The 18306-nt window shown below is 54.7% G+C and overlaps 2 protein-coding genes across 3 annotated transcripts; both read left to right on the top strand.

Annotated features, from left to right (window-relative positions):
• The first annotated feature begins 3801 nt into the window (after nucleotides 1-3801).
• ESAM (endothelial cell adhesion molecule) lies at nucleotides 3802-12163 on the top strand. 2 transcript variants are annotated; one of them, XM_035009206.1, is made up of 7 exons: nucleotides 3802-4019; nucleotides 7554-7741; nucleotides 8896-9025; nucleotides 9227-9382; nucleotides 10601-10723; nucleotides 11002-11128; nucleotides 11341-12163. In XM_035009206.1, the coding sequence occupies exons 1-7, from the start codon at nucleotides 3950-3952 to the stop codon at nucleotides 11654-11656; spliced, it is 1110 nt and encodes a 369-aa protein (XP_034865097.1). In that variant the 5' UTR covers nucleotides 3802-3949; the 3' UTR covers nucleotides 11657-12163. The 2 variants fall into 2 exon arrangements, with proteins under 2 accessions (XP_034865097.1, XP_034865096.1); XM_035009205.1 differs by having other exon boundaries at nucleotides 3803-4019; nucleotides 8824-9025.
• A 349-nt stretch (nucleotides 12164-12512) lies between these two features.
• On the top strand, nucleotides 12513-18215 carry VSIG2 (V-set and immunoglobulin domain containing 2). Its single transcript, XM_035009204.1, has 7 exons — nucleotides 12513-13449; nucleotides 13992-14155; nucleotides 14751-14958; nucleotides 15748-15906; nucleotides 16824-16943; nucleotides 17059-17203; nucleotides 17920-18215. Exons 1-7 carry the CDS (start codon nucleotides 13200-13202, stop codon nucleotides 18050-18052), a joined length of 1179 nt encoding a protein of 392 aa, XP_034865095.1. The 5' UTR covers nucleotides 12513-13199; the 3' UTR covers nucleotides 18053-18215.
• Nucleotides 18216-18306: the final 91 nt, after the last annotated feature.

Below are 18306 nucleotides of genomic sequence, written 5' to 3'. Positions count from 1 at the left end.
CTCTCTCAAAGAGTGTAAGTGGGGAATTACTGTCCTCATGGTGTTCATTAAAAAAGAGAAGATGTAATAGAAACGTCCAAAAACTTTTTAAGTGATCCACAGTAAAGGAAGTTGTAAGGGATCAGCCCATTAGGAAAGTAGCTATCACATTTAGACCTTTCAGGGATTTCTTTGCATCAACTAGCACTCCACTTAGAGGTTAGTGCTCTTGGCTAACAACTAGCTTACTGGAAGGGCAGTCAAGGTCACTTTGGTCTCATGTCTGGGACTTGTTAGGTTGATGGTTCATCTTCAGTGATTCCCTCAACATCTCTCAGGTGCTCTCCTTTAGATGGACCGCAAATCCAGGTAAGAGCTATAATTTTCCCCACTTTTTTTATACTATTGAAGACAAAATTGCATATTGATAAAAAAAAATTCTCCTTCCTACAACCTGAATGGCCTCAAAGCAGTGATTTTCTCATCCTGATACCTCTAGGTTGGTTGATGCTTATTTTTCGATGGTTAGAGAGCTTATAATCAATGGGATGACTTTTATTAATGTCATTTTAGTGTAGGTTTAAGGAGTTGGCTGTTTTCTGATACGAGCTGCTAAAAATGGATGCTAGTTGGGGCCCCTGGCTGGCTCAGTTGGTAGAGCACGTGACTCTCGATCTCGGGATTGTGAGTTCACGCCCCACATTGGGTGTAGAGCTTACTTAATAAAACAAACAAACAAAAAAATAAGTGGATGCTAGTTCAGGGAGAGTATAAATATTCTTGGAATTTGAGTGTAGCACCTCTTCTCTCTGGGCACAGTCGATAGGTATGGGGCTTAGGAAATTCTCATGACTTTGCTTTTCTTTGGAACTTGGAATTACAGACCTCAAGGCTGAGGCTCCATTGACCATCTTTTAGCAGTAATTTCTTAATATTCCGTGCTAAGTGCTGCAGGAAAAAGCATTACCAGTACCACATGGCATCCCCCAAACTTTGCCACCGACCAACCCCAAAACCAACATGCTTCATGCATTTTTTTTCCCATCCCACTTTCTGTTGCTATTGAGTTACTTTCGGGAACATTTAGTGAGGGTGTTTCAGATCTACCTAACATTACTGAGAATGGGGCATTTCTAGAGCAACGTGAGCAGCATGGAGAAGGGGGCCAAGACTGGATCCAGCAACCAGTATGTTTTCACCATTTGACCTGGGATGAGTGAGCAGTAAGGGCAAGAGGACGAAACAGCACTGGGAAATGGAAGCTTGGAAAGAAAGGAGCTTGCTGATAACTGAATATCCAGTTTCTTTGGCGAGAACAATCTAGAAGAGAGGATAGCAGGGTATCATATAACTCTATGAGCAATACTAAAGACAAAACGTGTGCCTTAATGAAGCCTTAGAACTGAGTGAGGGGGGATGGAGACACTATGTTCAAATGTAAGAATTAGCATGAGAAGGTGCTTCGAGAGATGAGATGAAGTATGATTGGAAGAAACGCTAGTGACCTGCATGTCTCTTAACATACGAAACTATGAACTCAGCTCTCGCATGCAACATGTTTATAGAAGCAGTCTCCAGGCCACTCATGGGTTATCTGCCAACATTCTCATTTTACACAAGGGTAGAGAGCAGTGTTCATCCTAAAAGGCATCCTGGCAAGAACTTTGAGAAAGGAATGGAGCTGCTCTGCTAACTTCTGTCACTTTGACTGACTCGGGGTCAACAGAAAGAAGTGGTTGGAATAGGAGTTAGAATGGGAGATCTTTTGGTTGGGGTGAGGGCAGTGAAAGAGTCCTAACCGGACGGCCCCTATGTTACATGGAGAGATTCACCACTTACACATCTTTGGTTGCAGCTTTACTTCCGATGTTGCAAATTATTTGGGATCTACTTTCTGAAAAAGTTAGCTACAGAGAGTGTGTATGTATGTATATATATATATATATATATATATATATAGAGAGAGAGAGAGAGAGAGAGAGATAGATATAGATATAGTAATATATAGCACTTGATAGAGATGAGCACAGCCCATGTTATTAGAGGCTTTAGCATTCCTGGGATACAACCAAGAGACTTTGCACTACCTTTATTGGAAGGAGTTACCTATTCAGGGTAACTTAACCCTAGTCTGGAAATGAAGGAGGGATGTTTACAGGAGGTGGTTTGCAGTGTAAACTAAAGAAAAATTTGAGTGTGATAGAATAGGAAAACCAAACCAACAACCCTAAGCACACACACACACACACTCTCTCCTTGACGATCCAAGTTTGTAGGTCCTTGCATAAGGGTATGAGACTGGCAGTTGTCTGTTTCTGCCGCCTTTGCTCTGGCTCAGCTGCCAAGTATTAGATTCCAGGGGTTGCATGAGCGGTCTAGTGTTTGCACAGGCATTTCTCAAAGCCACTGCCTGGCAGGTATTTGAAGAGCAGCCACGCAAGTCACACCAGGCAGAGGCATCCCAGAGGGTCTGTGGGGCATGCAGGCACCAGGACCACACTCGGTGTTAAAACAGAGCAGAACTGTGTGGAATAAATGGGATCGGAGGCCTGGCTGCTTTTCTTCCCAGTCAACTGCCACCCGGAGCAGGCAACGCCAAGAATTCATTCTTATGTTTTCTTTCCCCGGTGACCTTTGCTCGGTGGTTACGCTGTGCCCGAATGTTTGAAGTTATCTGTATTGGGGCTGTTGGACTGAGAAGCAAGAACAGGTGCATGCCCTTCTGTGAGGGAGCTGAGGCCGCCAGAGGGCGCAGAGGTGCCTTTGGACCGACGGGAGGTGGTGGGGTGGGCGGGGCGGGGTCGGGGGGGACGGTTAAATTAAATTCACAGCGAACGAGATCTGGTCCCGGGAATTAAAGGATCAGAGCGGGGCTGATGGCGGATGGGGCAGCGAAGATACGGGGATAAAGAAACGGGGGGCTTTGTCCGGTCTACCTTCCCACAGCCGCCCGCCTCTTCCCCAGTCAGCATAAGGCCCATCAACCATTCTTTTCAGAGGCGAGGAGCTGGGAGCCGGGCTCCTGTTTCCTCAGTTTCCTGCTCAGCTCCTGGGGCTTCCTTGCGCCAGTCCTTCCCCTGCTCGGGGTGTGAGGCACAAGACCCGGTGCCCTGGGGCCTGGGTTTCGGGGATTCCCCTCTCTCCGCCGCCCGCAGGTGCAGACGGTCCCCGCGCGCCCCGGCGGGCGCGGCTCTGGGCCTTCCCCGGAGCGGCCGCGGGGGTCCCTGCGGGGCTGGGCGGAGGCGGGCTCGGCCGCATCTCTTCCCCGTCCGCACCTCCCGCCCGGCTCCGGAGAACCGGGCCCCCTCCCGCCGCTCCGCCCCACACCCTGCGGAAGCCCAGTGGCTCCGGGACAACGCGGCTCCCCTCTTCCTCCTTCAGGAAGGCCGCCCCGCTTAGGCGGAGGACGCGGTACCCCCCAACTCGGAGCGGTGGTCGGGCCAGAGCCCCGGCCTGCTCAGGTGTCAAGCGTGCGGGCGGCTCCTGGACGTCGGAGAGTCCCCCAAAGCTCGCTCTGTTCCCCGTCTTCCTTCCCACCCCCCGGCGGCGTAGGGGGAAGGGTATGGCCCCCCCAGTGTGGCAGTTCAGGACCCTTCCCTTTTCCCCTGGCCCCCGGCCGGCTGTGGGGGCGCCGCGACTTACCCGACCCCACCCTGCGTCCTGCCGGGGTGGAGGCCGCGAGATCCGGCCGTCGGAGCACGGGAGCCGCCCCCACCATCGGTGGCGGGTCACCCGCACGCCCCGCCCGGGAAGACCGCGACCTCTCCGCCCCCTCGAACGCCCCGCCCCCCTGTCCCCGTCGGTCCCCACCCCGCCGGCGGGACACACGCGCACAGATTCTGGCTAGAGCCGCCCTGGGTGTCAGTGGCCGCGCTCCCGCGTCCGCCCCAGCTGCCGAGCCGCCTCGGCACCTGTCGGTCGGTGTGTCCCGGAGCCGGCGCCCCTGACTCCGTCGGGGCCAGGGAGTGCCATGGTTCCCCTGCCCAGGCCCCCTGCGACCAGCTTGCTGCGGTTTTTGTTCCTGGGGCTGAGTACCCTCGGTGAGTGAAACCTGGACGGGAGCGGACTTGAGATGGGTCATGGGGTGAATCCGACTCTGAGGGAGGTGGTCTTGGGCACTGATGAAGGAACTGGATGGATGCGGCCTCCCGCCTCTGACTCTTGCCCTCCTCCCCCCACACTCCCTCCCCCATCTCCCCACCCAGGGCATCACTGGCTGGTGTTGACTTCTGTCTCCGCTCTGTCCCGACAGCCACCACTTTGGGCGTGGGACTGTGTGTGGTAGGGGAGAGGGTCAGGGCATCTGTCTGGGTGTAGACCTCTATGTGAGTTGTGGGGACCATTCCTCACCAGCACTCCCCACCTCCACCCCGCAGAGCCAGATGAGCTGAGCCGCTAGATGAGACACTGGCTAAAGAGCTTAAGGACTTAACTCCAGCCCCCACCCCACACACGACCTGATATGCAAGAACCCCCAGGAATTCCCTAGATCCCAGGCTTGACAAATGCACTTCACGTCAATTCCCCAGTTCAGATCCTCCCTCTACCCCCCCTCCTGCTTCCTGCCCTGGGAATAAAGGGAGGTGCCCCGAAAGCTTGACCGTGAGGTCACTTGGGACACAGGAAACGGGGGAGGGGTTTGAATGCCTAAAGGAGCAGAATTGTGACCCCCCCCCCCCCCATGAAGTCCACCACCCCCATTGGTTCCCAGAGCCAAAGGGACAAAGGAAGTAGAGAGGAGTTTCCTCAGAGTCAGCGAGGAAGGGCTCTTCCTTGGAGCAAGTGCTTAAGGAGTGTTGAAGGCTTCCAGGAGCTCCCAGGAGCTGGGGATGGCCCATTGCAACATCTGGAGAGTAAAGCCCCAGCAAGAACTAAGCCCATCACAAGCATGTTTCACTTCCTCTGGCTCTGTCTTGCCACCTCTTTTCAAGGATCCCAAAAAGGGTGAAGGGTGAGTTTGTCAAGGTCAAATTTAACTCATTTCACTCAGGTTGGAAGTCACCAGATACAGAGAGACATAGAGTGAAATTGAGCCACAGTGATGGGGGCTAAGATGGGGACCACCTAACTCTCACCCATGCCCCCTTTAGCCTGATTCGTGCTGCAAGGGTGTTGGGGCATGAAGTAATTAGGGTCGCCAGACAAAGAGGGCTCCAGAGGAGCCCACCTGCCACACCAAAGCCTGGACAGATTTCTGTCCCTCTAGGCTTGGTGGGCCTGCTCCAGGACCCGTTAACCTCTCAGCCCTCTTCTCCCAACGTTAACTCGGCGCCCCTTTCCTTTCTGCATTCTATCCCCAGCTCTCCCATCTCTCTGCTGGGGCATTTAGGAAGCAAGGGAGGAAAGTCCAAGTTCGTTGCTTGGGCCTCGCCTGCACCTCTCCGGCAACTTCTCCTTTTTCTATCCTAACTCTGGCCCTCAGTTTTCTCAAGGACAGCCCAGGCTCAGCGTCCCGACGAGGCCGGCCCCCGGGGGTTGCTGACCGCCCACCCGCCACTCGGGAATTAACTGGCACTCGGGCCCAGGGCGCTGGGGGCAGGCCTCGGCTCTGCTGGGCTCGGCTGGACCGGGCTCTCGGGGAGGCCGGTCCGCTCCGCGCTCCTCGGTGGCTCTGCGCTGCTGCCCCTGGGGCGTGAGAAGCCCGTGGGGGGAGTTTCCCAGAGAAAGGGAGACTAAAAATAGTAGCCCCGGGGAGCGGGCCCATTTTTTTGTGCTCCTTCGGCCCTTGCCGGCTCCCTCACTCTGGTCTCAGAGTGGGCCAGAAGGGTCCCTTACTTGGGCTGCTCCTGTGTCCTTCACTCGGACCCAACCACTCCGTTGTCCTCGCCCTATGGCACCACGGACCCCGCGAGCGACAAGGGGCTCGAGGGCGGGGAAGCTTCGGGCCCCCTTCAGCTCCTAGTTTCCGACTGGGGCGTAGGACAGGGAGCATTTGCCCAGACCCCCGGGAGTCCATCATTATCTCTTCCACCACCGCCACCCCCACCTTTCGCAGCGAAAGGGTCCATGCAGGACCTGGGGGAGGTCGCTGGGGGCGCCTGCGGCGAAGGAAGCTCGCGCGTCTCCCGCGCCCCCGGCAGGTTTCCCGACGGGAACCGTTTGTGGCCTCCCGGGTGTGCGCGGCAGAAAGGCCGGGAGAGATCCGGCACCGCCCGCAGGCCTCCTGCCGTCCCGGCCTCCCGAGACCGGCGAGCCGGCCGGGTCCGCCCCGGTCCCCAGGGGGGCGTCGGGCTCCTTGAGGCAGAGGTTGTTTTCGCCTGCAGCGCCTCCGGTCCAGCGGCGCCCCGGTCATTGTCTTCTGGCTTATCACCGGGCACCAGTTTCCCGCCCGGCCCGCAGGGACCCCCGCCAGGAAATGGATGGGGGGGGGGCGCGAAGGCCAAGGAATAGGGGTGGGGGCTCTGTAAAGACGCGCAGCCGGAAAGCCGTGGGGGCGGCGCGCATCCTGGCCGGCTCCGCGCCGGGGCCCTTAGGGGCCTGCAGCCCGGCTCCAGGAGGGCAGCAAGCCCGGGCTGCGCGCGGCCTCTGTCCGCGCCTTGGCCGCCTGGCCACCACGCGGAGATGGCGTCTTGGACTCCAGAGCGCGGAGGCCAAGGACTGCGATGGCCAGCCTCCTCGGGCCTGGCCATTCCAAGCCCAAGGTTATTCCTCCCAAGGGCTTGGGATTCGGCTGCTCCATTGCCTCTCTGAAGGGCAAAAAGTGAATGTTTCTGGACGCCATCGCGCAAGCATTGGTTCCACTGTCCTCTCCTTGAAAGCGACACCCCAGTCCACCTCCTGAACGCCAAGCACACACAGACAGATGACTTGTACTTGATTGTCGGGGTGGGGAGGGCCTTCGTTCGTGTTCCAGCTCTGCCGTGATTTCCTGCGACCTCACAGGACTCGCCCAGATCGCCTGGACCCCAAAAGGGCTCCTTTCTGGGCCTCAACTCTCGGCTTTCCCCGGGGGAGGCCCTGGGTCGGGCCTGAGCGGGAGGCGGGGGAGCACTGTGGTCAGGCGGTCACCGGGAGCGCGGGGCGGCTCCGGTCTCTCGCTCGGAGCTGTTAGTTCAGAACGAGCCGCGGGTTAATCGCTAATCCGGCGGCCTCCCAGCCCCCTCCGCCCGTCGGGTTGAGAAGCAGGAGCGAGGAACGCTGGCGGTGTCCTGACCAGCGTCGCTACCCCCTCCTGGGTCTCGCCCCGGGGAAACTGGGGGAGCAAGCGGGCTGTGTAGAGTGCAGATTAAAAGTATTCAACCTGCCCTTCCTCTTAGAGGTCTTTCCCCACCCCCCACCCCCGCCTTGGAAATCTGCCCCCTCTTCTTGGTGCTCTGAAATCTGCTCCTCTGGATACAAATAAATGCACAGAAATGTGTCCCTATCCCCTGTTAGGAACCCACGGGCTGAGGTTAGGGAGAATAAGCTCCGATGAAAGCAGGACGCGAGGTCAGCAGTCCCTGGGCAGTGTTCGAGGCCCACAGAGGTTGGGACCCTGCGAGGGACGTCCTTTCTTCCCGCCGCGCTGGGCGAGGTCCACCGGCGGAGCCGGGAGCCAGTCCTCCGCGCTCACGCCTCCTCTTTCTTGTCCTCAGCGTCCCCCTCGCGGGCCCAACTGGAGCTCCACGTGCCCGCTGGCCTCACCCGGTTGAAGGCAGTAGAAGGAGCAGAAGTAGTGCTCCCGGCGTGGTACACCCTGCAAGGGCAGGTATCTTCGTCTCAGCCGTGGGACTTGCTCGCCGTGATGTGGTTCTTGGAGCAAGAAGGGAAGGATCTGAACCAGGTGAGGGAGGGACGCATCTCAACCAGAGGCTAGCTACACCCCCGTGGCTGAGCGTGGGGAAGAGCTGGTGAGAGTGGGAGGACTGGCCAGGGAAGGAGGGACCGGGAAGGAATTTCAGGAAAAAGTAAGGTCCTCCTCAGCAGCTCAGTTTTTGCTCTGACCTTGGAGGCTGCCCCCCCCCCACACCCCCGCCCGGAATTTTCTTTTCTACAACTTGCCCTAGGAATCCAGTACACAAAACACAGGGAAGTGGAAAGGCATTTTGCTTTGCTTTGGGGGAGGGACAGTGAGGATTGGGGTTTGAAGACCAGGAAAGGGTTAGGGCAAGTTTCACACAACTTGAAAAAGTTGAGCATCTTCTTATTTTCACCTTCTTAATGTTTTGGGCACTGTCACAGGCCACTTCTCTTCCTGAATCTGTCCCACTGCCCCTTTACACACTCCTTTGAGACACAAAGGGCAGTCTCCTTTCCCAACCGTAACCTACCCTCCTTCCTGATACCAGACTTCTCAGAGGCAGATCTACCCAGAAGCCAATGAAACTTCATTTTCAGAGCCCCTTATTTGCTCGGGCTCCTCCCAAGGTTCTGGAAAGTATTTTCTAGAGGTCATTTGATAAATAGGGGGTACGTATGAGAGAAATTTGGATTGCAGAGGTAGATCCAGGTTTCACAGGACCCGAGTTTATACATGGGGAAGGAGGGACATCTTCAAGAAAAAGAAGATTATAAAAATATTTTTTAAAAAAATTCGTTGATCTACGCCTGCAATCTGAGTTTCTTTCATAAATACCCCCTGTTTACATTATCCCTCACCATTATACCACTTTCTAAATGCCCCAAGTGGAAGATGAAGAGACAGAGCACAGGGGATCAAGAACTGTTGTGGGGAAGAGGACCCAGGGGCAGTGAGAGGGAGTCTAGGGAGACAGGGGGTGGATGGGGAGTTGGGACAGGTTAGAGGGGGTGAGTACAGGGGAGGAAGGCTTGAAGACTGCCAGTGGGGGTGGGGGGGAGGATTAGCCGAGCCTGTGGGCACAGGGCACACATGTAATAACGGGGAGGCATTGTGTCCCTCACCAGGTGTTGGCGTACATCAGTGGGGTCACGTCAAGCAAACCGGGGGTATCCCTGGTCTACTCCATGCCCTCCCAGAATGTGTCCCTGCGGCTGCAGGGCCTCCGGGAGAAAGACTCTGGGTCCTACCGCTGCTCTGTGAATGTGCAAGACCACCAAGGCATCAAAAGGAGCCACAGCAGCAAAACTCTAGAGCTCAGGGTGCTGGGTAAGTGAGAAGCGCACACTTGGCAACACCTTCCCCAGCCCCAGTGGAGGCCAGGCAGCTCTCTCTCCCAAATGGCTGAGCATAAAGGTTGGAGGAGGGCAGACAGAGTGATAGAAGGGAGGGGGGAGTGTGTTTGGGGGTGGGTGGGAGGGATCTGTTGGTCCCTTGGGGTTGAGTTTTTAACCTGTCTCTCTGCTCCAGTTCCTCCAGCTCCTCCATCCTGCCATCTCCTGGGCGTGCCCCGTGTGGGGACCAACGTGACCCTGAGCTGCCAGTCCCCAAGGAGTAAGCCAGCTGCCCAGTACCAGTGGGAGCGGGCACCCCCATCTGCCCAGGTTTTCTTTGCACCAGCTTTAGGTGAGGGAGCTTGAGGCTGTGGCTGGGGGAGGGAAAGATGAGCGGCACCAGAGGGACGGGGGGTGAAAAGGGGAGGCAATGCTGCAAAGTCCTGGGGCAGAGGAGGGTGTGGGGAGAAGAGGCGGCGGGGGGGAGGGGGGGGAAGAGGGCCCAGCAGGTGCAGCCTCTGTGTTGGGGACTTACACTTGCTGTATACTTATGTTACTGAAGAAGCCCTGGAGCTAGATAATCTGCATTCAAATTCTAGCTCTGCCATTTACTAGCCACGTGACTCTGCTTCCATTTGTAAAACGGGGATGTCAGAGCCCTGATTTGAACCCATTAGTTATAAAAGATGTTTTGGGACAACTGGAACATTTTCAATATGGATGATTAGATCATTATTATTAGGTATTAGATAATTCCTTTAGAGGATTATTAACTTATCAGATGCGGCAGTGGTATTGTAGTTATGTGGTCTATGTCCTTATTTTTTGGAGACTCATGCTGAGCATTTATTTTTAAGTGTCTCACAAAAAGAGAGAGAAATGAAGTAAGTATAGCAAAATGTTAGCAATCATTGAATCAAAGTAGTGGGTATATGGATTTTCATTTCGTCCCTCATTCTACTTTTCATGTGACCATTTTTATAAGAAAATTATTTGTATTTTTTAAATAGTGCTCAGCTCATAGGTTTGTTGTGAAATTTTCATAAGTTGGTACGTGTAAGGGACTTAGTCTCTGGCATAGAGTAAGTGGCCAATAAACTTTAACTATTAATAATCATTATTTCATATAATCCTTTCAACACCATCAAGGAGGTCATATTACCCTGTTTTACAGATCAAAAAACTGGGACCCAGGGATAGCAAGTAACTTGTTTAAAGTCGCATGGCCTATTCTTGTCAGGTTTTCTGATCCTAATGTGTTCTTTCTCACCACTCCGCCAATCCAAACTAAAAGTAAACATGGTGTTTGGGTTTTTCTGGGCATCAGTTCCTCTCTGAATCTTTTTAGATATCAATCAGGGACACTGAGCAGTGGAAGTGGGGAGCGCCATTGAGTTAGCAGTTCTGTACTCAGGGGCAGAACCCAGCATGCTGGCTATCACAACTTTTCCCACCATGAGGGAACAGACAGATGAGTCTCCCAGAAAGTCAAAGAGGACATTCCAGAAGGGACAGAATTTTTTCAGTGGGTAAGACGGTCCTTGGACTGATGGCCCAATTGTGTCCACAGATGCCATCCGTGGATCCTTAAGCCTCACAAACCTTTCCAGTCCCATGTCTGGAGTCTATATCTGCAAGGCCCACAATGAGGTGGGCAGTGCCCAGTGCAATGTGACCTTGGAAGTGAGCACAGGTCAGTGAGGGGTAAGTGTGGTTAAGGAGAAGATTGGACACTGGTGGGGGTGGGGTTGCAAGAGGAGAGGAGGCCTGTCTGCTGAGGCCTCTCATTGTTAACAGGACAAGGAGCTTGTCCTGGTCAGATGTTTGTACAAATGTCTGGTCACTGACTGACCATTTTCTGCTTGACAGAAAATGGAAGAAGAAAAACTGTTTGTGGTGGCAGTGGGGTAGAGGGATTGGAGGGGGTGGGTACCAGCTGGGGGTCTCCTTCTGACACCAAGGCTTTTCCAGGGCCAGGGCCTGCGGTGGTTGCTGGAGCTGTTGTGGGCACTCTGGTTGGACTGGGGCTGCTGGCTGGGCTGGTCCTCTTGTACCAACGCCGGAGCAAGGCCCTAGAGGAGCCGGCCAATGATATCAAGTAAGTGTGTCTGGTCTCTGCCCGAACGGGGTTCTCCTAGCTTCCCTTGGCTGGAAGTTTGGGCAGCTGTCTGAAACATCATTCCATTGGGTGGATTTTAAGGGAGGGGAGAGTGAAACGGTGTCTGAGCAGGGAGTAAGACAAAGCATGTAGAAATTCTCCCCTCTCCCCCCCTCCAGCTTCTGACCTCTTATTACTTCTTTGATCACTAGGGAGGATGCCACTGCTCCCCGGACCCTGCCTTGGCCCAAGGGCTCGGACACAATCTCCAAGAATGGGACACTTTCCTCTGTCACCTCAGCACGAGCCCTCCGGCACCCCCAAGGTCCTCCCAGACCTGGTGCACTGACCCCCACGCTCAGCCTCTCCAGTCAGGTCCTGCCCTCACCCAGGCTGCCCAGGACAGATGGGGTCCAACCTCAGCCGATATCCCCCAGCCCTGGTGGGGTCTCTTCCTCTGCTCTGAGCCGCATGGGTGCTGTCCCCGTAATGGTGCCCGCCCAGAGTCAGGCTGGGTCTCTGGTGTGATGGTCCAGCCACTCATTAGCTAAGCCATCTGGTTTCTCTCCTTCCTATAGGGGTCACCCCTACCTCAGAGGCCTGAGTCTTGGGGGACCACCTTCCAGACTTCCAGTCCTCTGCCCACATCTTTCTTTACTATGGGAAAACTGAGTCTCTGTTGAGATCCAAACATTCAGGAAGTAGAAGAAGAGGAAGTGGACCTCAGATTAGGAAGAGCCCCTGCCCCCTCCCCCAGTCCTCCTTAGGACTGCAGGGAACACTGCTGAGATAGGGCCCTGGTAGGGACTGCCAGTCAATGAGTCCTCCAGGCCCCCTTGATCTGTACTCCACCCCATCTAACAGCATCCTTCACTCCCACTCCAGCTCCCTGCATTCATATAACCTGTCCTGCTGGCTTGGTTGGGTTTTGTTGGGGCAGGGGATCGGGAAGGTATTTTTTAAACTAACTTGAAATGTGTGTTTTTGTTTTTATTTTGCAAATTTCAATAAAGATGCATTGTGTTTGTATGGAAAGTAGGAGTCAAATTGCCTTTTCAAACCCTGGAGGGCTTCTCCACACAGCTTCCTGGAACAGCTTTTCTAGAGTCTTTAAAAGGGTCATTTGTGGGGACGCCTGGGTGGTGCAGTTGGATGGACATCTGACTCTTGGTTTTGGCTTAGATTGTGATCTCAGGATCCTGAGATGGAGTCCCGCAGAGTCTGCTTGGGATTGATTCTCTCTTCCTCTCCCTCTGCCCATCCTGCTTGTTCTCTCTCTCTCTCTCTCAAATAAATAAATAAGTCTTAAAAAAAAAAAAAAAAAGGGAGGTCATTAGCTATCAGGTGACTGCGGAAGGCCCCAGAAGTTTGAGGCCAGGAAGACCCTAACCCATTCTGAGCAGCAAGGGGATGAAACCCGGTGCCCTTTCTGCTAGGGCTTGAGTACTCACGGACTTCGGGTGTGGGTGCTCTTAATCTCCTGCTTCCTCTTAAGGGCAGGAGGGAGAAACCTGACTTGTTCTTCCCTCTCCCAGACCACTGAGTCCTTAACAAACACATCTTCTTGCCCTCCAGTGTGGTGAGGGAAAGCTGGACATAGGATGGGGTGCAGGCGTGTGCCCCAATTCTGCCACACCCTTTCCTATCAAGGGTGGGGTCTCCTCCAAGACTCAGTTTCTCTGCTGAGAAATGGAGTGGCTCTGGGAGTGGGGAGCTGGCTTTAGTTTCCATGGAGACTCCTACCTCAGCAAGCAGTGATAAAGGTGCCGAAGAAGGACTCCCAGAGAAAAGAAGGACTAGGAAGGAATAAGAATCTCGGAAAGGGTCAGAAAGGCTCTTCTGCCCGGGGCTCCTGCTCCCGGGAGGGACCCCAAAGTGGTGATGTCCATTTGCCGACTCAGGTTATTAGAATGCCTCCCTCTTCTTCAGGGGCCACTCTTTGTTGGTCTACAGAGCGCTCCAGATCTGATCCCTTCCCCCTGGGGTGCCACCCAAGCCCAGCCCTTTTCCCAGGGCCTGACAGCTTTAGAAATCGGGGGGGAAGCGGACGGAAGAAGGGAGTAGGGCTCGAATGATTCCAGTATTGGGGCTGGAGGAGGGAGGAGCATTTCCTTACCTGAGGGCACGGGCCTCTCCCCTTGTTTGCTCTGAGATAGCCAGTCTCGCTCCTGCCCTGCAAGAGGCGGCCGCCCTGTGGGCGCTGCCTTCCCTCCCCCAGACCCAGACGCCCAGACCGACCCACAGACGGCTGGACTCGGCCATGGCCCGGCTTTCGGGGCCCTTCCTCTGCGGGGCCCTGCTGGGCTTCGTCTGCCTGGGCGGTGAGGAGGCGGCGGGCGGCACCGCGGTCAGAGCTGGGGGGCAGACGCCTGGCCCCCCGGCTCCTGGGGCCGGCTCAGTCCCGCGGAGCGGGCTGGGGGCGCGCGGGGCCGCAGGGGCCCGGGGTCCGCGGGGCGGGGCCGAGGAAAGGCGTCGAAGGCCGGGCGGGCGAAGGACACAGTCACGCAAGCCGGCGGGCAAGTTGGGCCTCCCCGGGAGGCTTTAACCACCACCGGACTATTGTTTTCCTTTCCCTGACGAGCACACCCTCATACCTGGCCCAGGCTCGGGCCTTTTACCCACAAAAACCCGGCCGAGATGTGTGCTCCTCCCTCCCGGCAACCTCAGGTTTCGAGAAGGGTGGGATTGAGAGGAGGGAGCTGAGCTCTGGAGGAGGGAGGGAGGCCTTGAGAGCCGCGGGTTGGGCCGGACCCCAAGACCGCCACCGGGATTCGGGGCCGGACCTCCACTCCACCCCAGCGCCGGGCCTGGCGCCGTCCGAGCGCTTCTCCCGCCGGCCTCCCCTCTCTCTGTGTGCCCCCAGCCCCCGGGCTAGCCGTGGAGGTGAAGGTACCCGCCGAGCCCCTGAGCACCCCCGTGGGCAAGACCGCAGAGCTGACCTGCAGCTACAGCACGTCGGTGGGAGACAACTTCGCCCTGGAGTGGAGCTTTGTGCCGCCTGGGAAGCCCATGTCTGAGTCCCACCCGGTGAGCTAAGAGCGTTGCGCTGGAGTGGGGCGGCCCTCCGGCCTCTTGGTGGGGTTGGCTGGGAGAGGCTGGAACAGAGGGCCCACCCAGGATGAGGGTGCGGGTCAGAGAGGGTGGGTTGGGGATCAGCATGCTTGGATGAAAAAATGAGTGGAGTCTTTCTAGATCTTCTTAGGACCACAGTCTGCATGACTCCGTATGCCATATATGGCCCTGTATATCCAACCTCTCTCCCGGAGCTCCTACAAGCAACTCCCCTATCCTTGTGCAGTCCCAGTTTCATTAATGCTAAGCTCTGGTGATTGTTAGTAGGATCAAATGCCGCCCCTTCCAGGAATATTTGCATTAATTTCCCCCCTCAGATTGAGAGCCGGGCTTAGCTGAAAGCAATAAAACTAGTTTATTTAGCCCTTGGGAAGGGATGGTATTTGGGGACAGATAGACCTTGCTGGTTCTGGCTCCAGAGCATCAGCTTCCCTGTCTGGTATAAAAGGAGGGGCCTCTAATACCTTCTTATACCTGCTTTGGAGAAAGGACTGTAGAGTTGACGCCAGGCAGAAAAAGGCACATATGTGTGTCTTCTGCTTCTCCCCAGATCCTGTATTTCACCAGTGGCCATCTGTATCCAACTGGTTCTAAGGCAAAGAGGGCCAGCCTGCTTCAGAACCCCCCCACAGGAGGGGTGGCCACCCTGAAGCTGACTGATGTTGACCCCTCGGACACTGGAACCTACCTCTGCCAAGTTAATAACCCGCCAGATTTCTACACCAATGGGTTGGGGCTAATCAACCTTACAGTGCTTGGTAAGGCAGGCTGGGGACCCACCAGCCACCCATGTACTGAAAAAGATTGCGCTGGCCCTGCTAAGTTCCCTCCCCCAGATCCCTGATTTCCAGCCCAAGCACACACTGCACTGGGGACCCCAAGGGAAAATACCTCCTTCCCAAAGTCCTCCACCCTCCACAAAGAATGCCTCTTCCCTCAGTCTCTAGTCACAAAGGATTCAAGAGAGAGAAAGCTCTTCCCATATATAGGGATCTGAGTCATGCCCCAGACAACTCTATCTTTGGGGGAACGTCCCATTTGTAGCTCAGATTCTGTCTCTCCATATGTCAGTGGCAGAGAAGGGGAGTGGCCATTAAAGGAACAAGGGTCTCTGTCACTAGGCACCAACCTTGTGTTCACAATTTCCATCTCACTCCAACCCAGAACCTGCTCAGAGATGAGCAAACAGAAACTATGAAAGAGGCTGGGGATGTCTAGGTGGAAAAGTGAAGATTTAGGAGGTGTGTAACAATTGCATTCAAATATCTGAAGGCTTGTCCTGTGGAGGAGAAATTTTTCATTTCTCTTTGTGGGCAGAAATTGGGACCAAATGGGTAGATATTATATTAACACAGATTTTGGCTCAACACGAGGAAGAATTTTCTAACAATCAGAATTTCCAATAGTGGCAATCATTTCCTGGGGATGCAGTGGAATGTGAAGAGAAGTGGACTACTATTTGGTGGGAGTACTGGAGCAGGAAATCTAGCACGTGATGGGGGGGTGGGGCTAAAAGATGGCTAAAGTACTTTCTGTGATTCTTGCAGTGCCCCCCAGTAGTCCCTTGTGCAGTAAGAGTGGTCAGACCTCCGTGGGGGGCTCTGCTGCCCTGAAGTGCAGCTCTTCCCAGGGAGCCCCCAGGCCAGTGTACAACTGGGTACGCCTTGGATCTTTCCCTACACCTTCTCCTGGCAGCATGATGCAAGGTAAGGGCCTGGGGTATCAGGGAAGAGGGGACTCAGGACCTGGGCACACCTGGTCTCTAAACTCCACACCCCCTCACTTATCGGTTCTGTGCCTGTGGGTCTGAGATAGACCACCGTACCATTCCCTGCTTCTTCCCTGGGGTCCTGTATTGCTCCCTCCTGTCTGGCTTCCTGTGGTCTGTGGCTCTGTGCTCCTGGGAGCATTTCTCAAGTTACATGTACTCCTGGTGTCTTGGATGACAGTGGAAGACAGGGGGAAGAGAGGGGGTCTTCTATGATTTCCACTTTTGGGGATTTCTTGAGGGTCACGAATCATTTCCAAGCTTCCCAGAGAGGAAACTGAGGCAGAGTAACATGGACTGGCTTGAATCATTTAGTCAGTGTCTTGGGAGGAACCAGGTAAATGGGTAAGAGCCTTGTCTTCTCAGCTTCCTCATACTTGTTCCAGTGCCCTGTCCCTTGCCCCAGCCCCAGCACACCCCTTTATCAATCCAGAGAGCCCTCTGGATCATCTGGTGTGTGCTCTGCCTTCTAAAGGGAGGGTAAACAGCTTAGTAAACATTTGAGCTACCCCAGAAGGTACAGTTTCTAGCAATCAAGCCTTCCCTTCACCCCAACCAGGAGCCTGACATCAGCCAGTAAGCACCCCACCCCAATCCCATGAGTGTGCCATCTCCTCCTTCCCTGAAAAGGCAGCTGTGCAGGGTGGAAAGAGCACGGAAGTGGCAGTGACTTTGGCACTTCCTTTCTGGGTCACCTCGGACAATTACTTTCCTTCTCTGAGCCAGGGTCCCCCCTAATAAATGAGGTTAGTCCCTTCCTGACAGGATTGTGTTAAGGATGAAATATGTTTTCATCATAGTAGGTGCTCCCTGTGAGTTGAATGAATGATGGAACACTTCCTCCTTACCCTCTAGATGAGGTGTCTGGCCAGCTCATTCTCACCAATCTCTCCCTGACCAATTCTGGCACCTACCGCTGTGTGGCCACCAACCAGATGGGCAGTGCGTCCTGTGAGCTGACCCTCTCTGTGACTGGTAGGGAATGCTGGGCAGAGGCCCGGCTGGCAGGCCTGGGCTGGGGAGGCTGCGTGAGACACCTGGGGAGAGGCCAGGAAGGTCTGCCCCTCCGAGTTCCCTGTGTCCTCTTTAGACCCATCCAAAGGCCGAGTGGCTGGGGCCCTGATTGGGGTGCTCCTGGGCGTGCTGTTCCTGTCAGTTGCTGCATTCTGCCTGATAAGGTTCCAGAAAGAGAGGAGGAAGAAGCCCAAGGAGACATATGGGGGTAGTGACATTCGGTGAGCAGGAGGGCTGGGTGGGGGTTACAGAAAAGGAGAAAAGGGCTTGGGTTATGAGTAGGTGACTTCAGCCCTCAGACTCTGACATATTTCGGGTTGTTTGGGGGTAAGGAGTGCTGCTCAGCTCTGGGATTCGGTGGTGGGGGTGGCAGGTAGAGCAAGTGTGCTTGCGAGTGAGCGATGCACAGGGTGGAGGACTTGGTTCACGGCTTCCCTCACCCTCCTCACACTTAAAAGAATTTTCAGTTTTTAAGTCCTTTTCATATATATATATATATATATATATATACACACACCGGGTATGGATGCCAAGAGTTGGATTAGTCCTGAGCCTTCAACTGAGTTTAGTTCTTCTGTGTGGGGGAGTAAGGAAAGGAGAGGCAAAGCTGCCTCTGTCACCCGTTAGCTGTCAGCCGTGGGGTCCAGAAGAGGGCTCAGAGCAATATTTCTCAAAGTGTGGTCTTCAGATTCCCTGGACAGAAAATACCAGATTCCAGCTACTTCCTATTCCTCCTGAAGCAGTGTGCGTGTGTGTGTGTGTGTGTGTGTGTGTGTGTGTGTGTGTGTGTGTGAGATGGGGCCTGGAATCTTCATTTCAACCCAAATTCCACAGATGATTTTCAGGCACATTAAAATTTAAAGTCTTTGGGTTAGAGGATGGGGGGGTCTCCTTTGAGGGATGCCCCCAACCTTCACTAAAAATTTTCTTATATCAGGGAGGATGCCATTGCGCCTGGGATTTCAGAGCAAACTTCTGTGAGAGCTGATTCTAGCAAAGGGCTCCTGGAGAGGCCCCCCTCTGCCAATAGTGTGACGACCACCAAGTCCAAGCTCCCTATGGTTGTGTGATTTCTTCCCCTATCCTTGAGGGGGAATATCAAGAATTAAAGCCTTTGGGTACCATATTGTCTCCCTCTTCTTTCTGCCGGCATAGCTAATTCCTCTAGGCGGCACAAAGAGTATTACCAGGACGCGAAGGAATGGGCTTGGGGTCCCAAATGAGATGCTGTAGGTGGGAAGTTTGGTTGGCTCCAATCGAGTAGGTTTTAACAAGGTCCTCTTCCCATTTTTTCCCCTCCTCACCTCCACTTTCGGGTTTGGTC

The sequence above is a fragment of the Mirounga leonina genome, unplaced genomic scaffold, assembly GCF_011800145.1.
Source record: "Mirounga leonina isolate KUSES-001 unplaced genomic scaffold, KU_Mleo_1.0 Mir_153, whole genome shotgun sequence".
Lineage (NCBI taxonomy): Eukaryota > Metazoa > Chordata > Mammalia > Carnivora > Phocidae > Mirounga > Mirounga leonina.
Note: the sequence above shows the minus strand (reverse complement) of the source record. Positions and strands in the feature narration are given on the sequence as shown.

Coding starts and splice junctions, on each gene's coding strand:
- ESAM (XM_035009205.1), top strand. CDS start 3,950: ATGGTTCCCCTGCCCAGGCCCCCTGCGACCAGCTTGCTGCGGTTTTTG. Junction 4,020..7,553: donor CCTGGGGCTGAGTACCCTCG/GTGAGTGAAACC, acceptor TCTTGTCCTCAG/CGTCCCCCTCGCGGGCCCAA. Junction 7,742..8,823: donor AAGGGAAGGATCTGAACCAG/GTGAGGGAGGGA, acceptor GTCCCTCACCAG/GTGTTGGCGTACATCAGTGG.
- VSIG2 (XM_035009204.1), top strand. CDS start 13,200: ATGATTCCAGTATTGGGGCTGGAGGAGGGAGGAGCATTTCCTTACCTG. Junction 16,944..17,058: donor GCTGACCCTCTCTGTGACTG/GTAGGGAATGCT, acceptor TGTCCTCTTTAG/ACCCATCCAAAGGCCGAGTG. Junction 17,204..17,919: donor TATGGGGGTAGTGACATTCG/GTGAGCAGGAGG, acceptor TTCTTATATCAG/GGAGGATGCCATTGCGCCTG.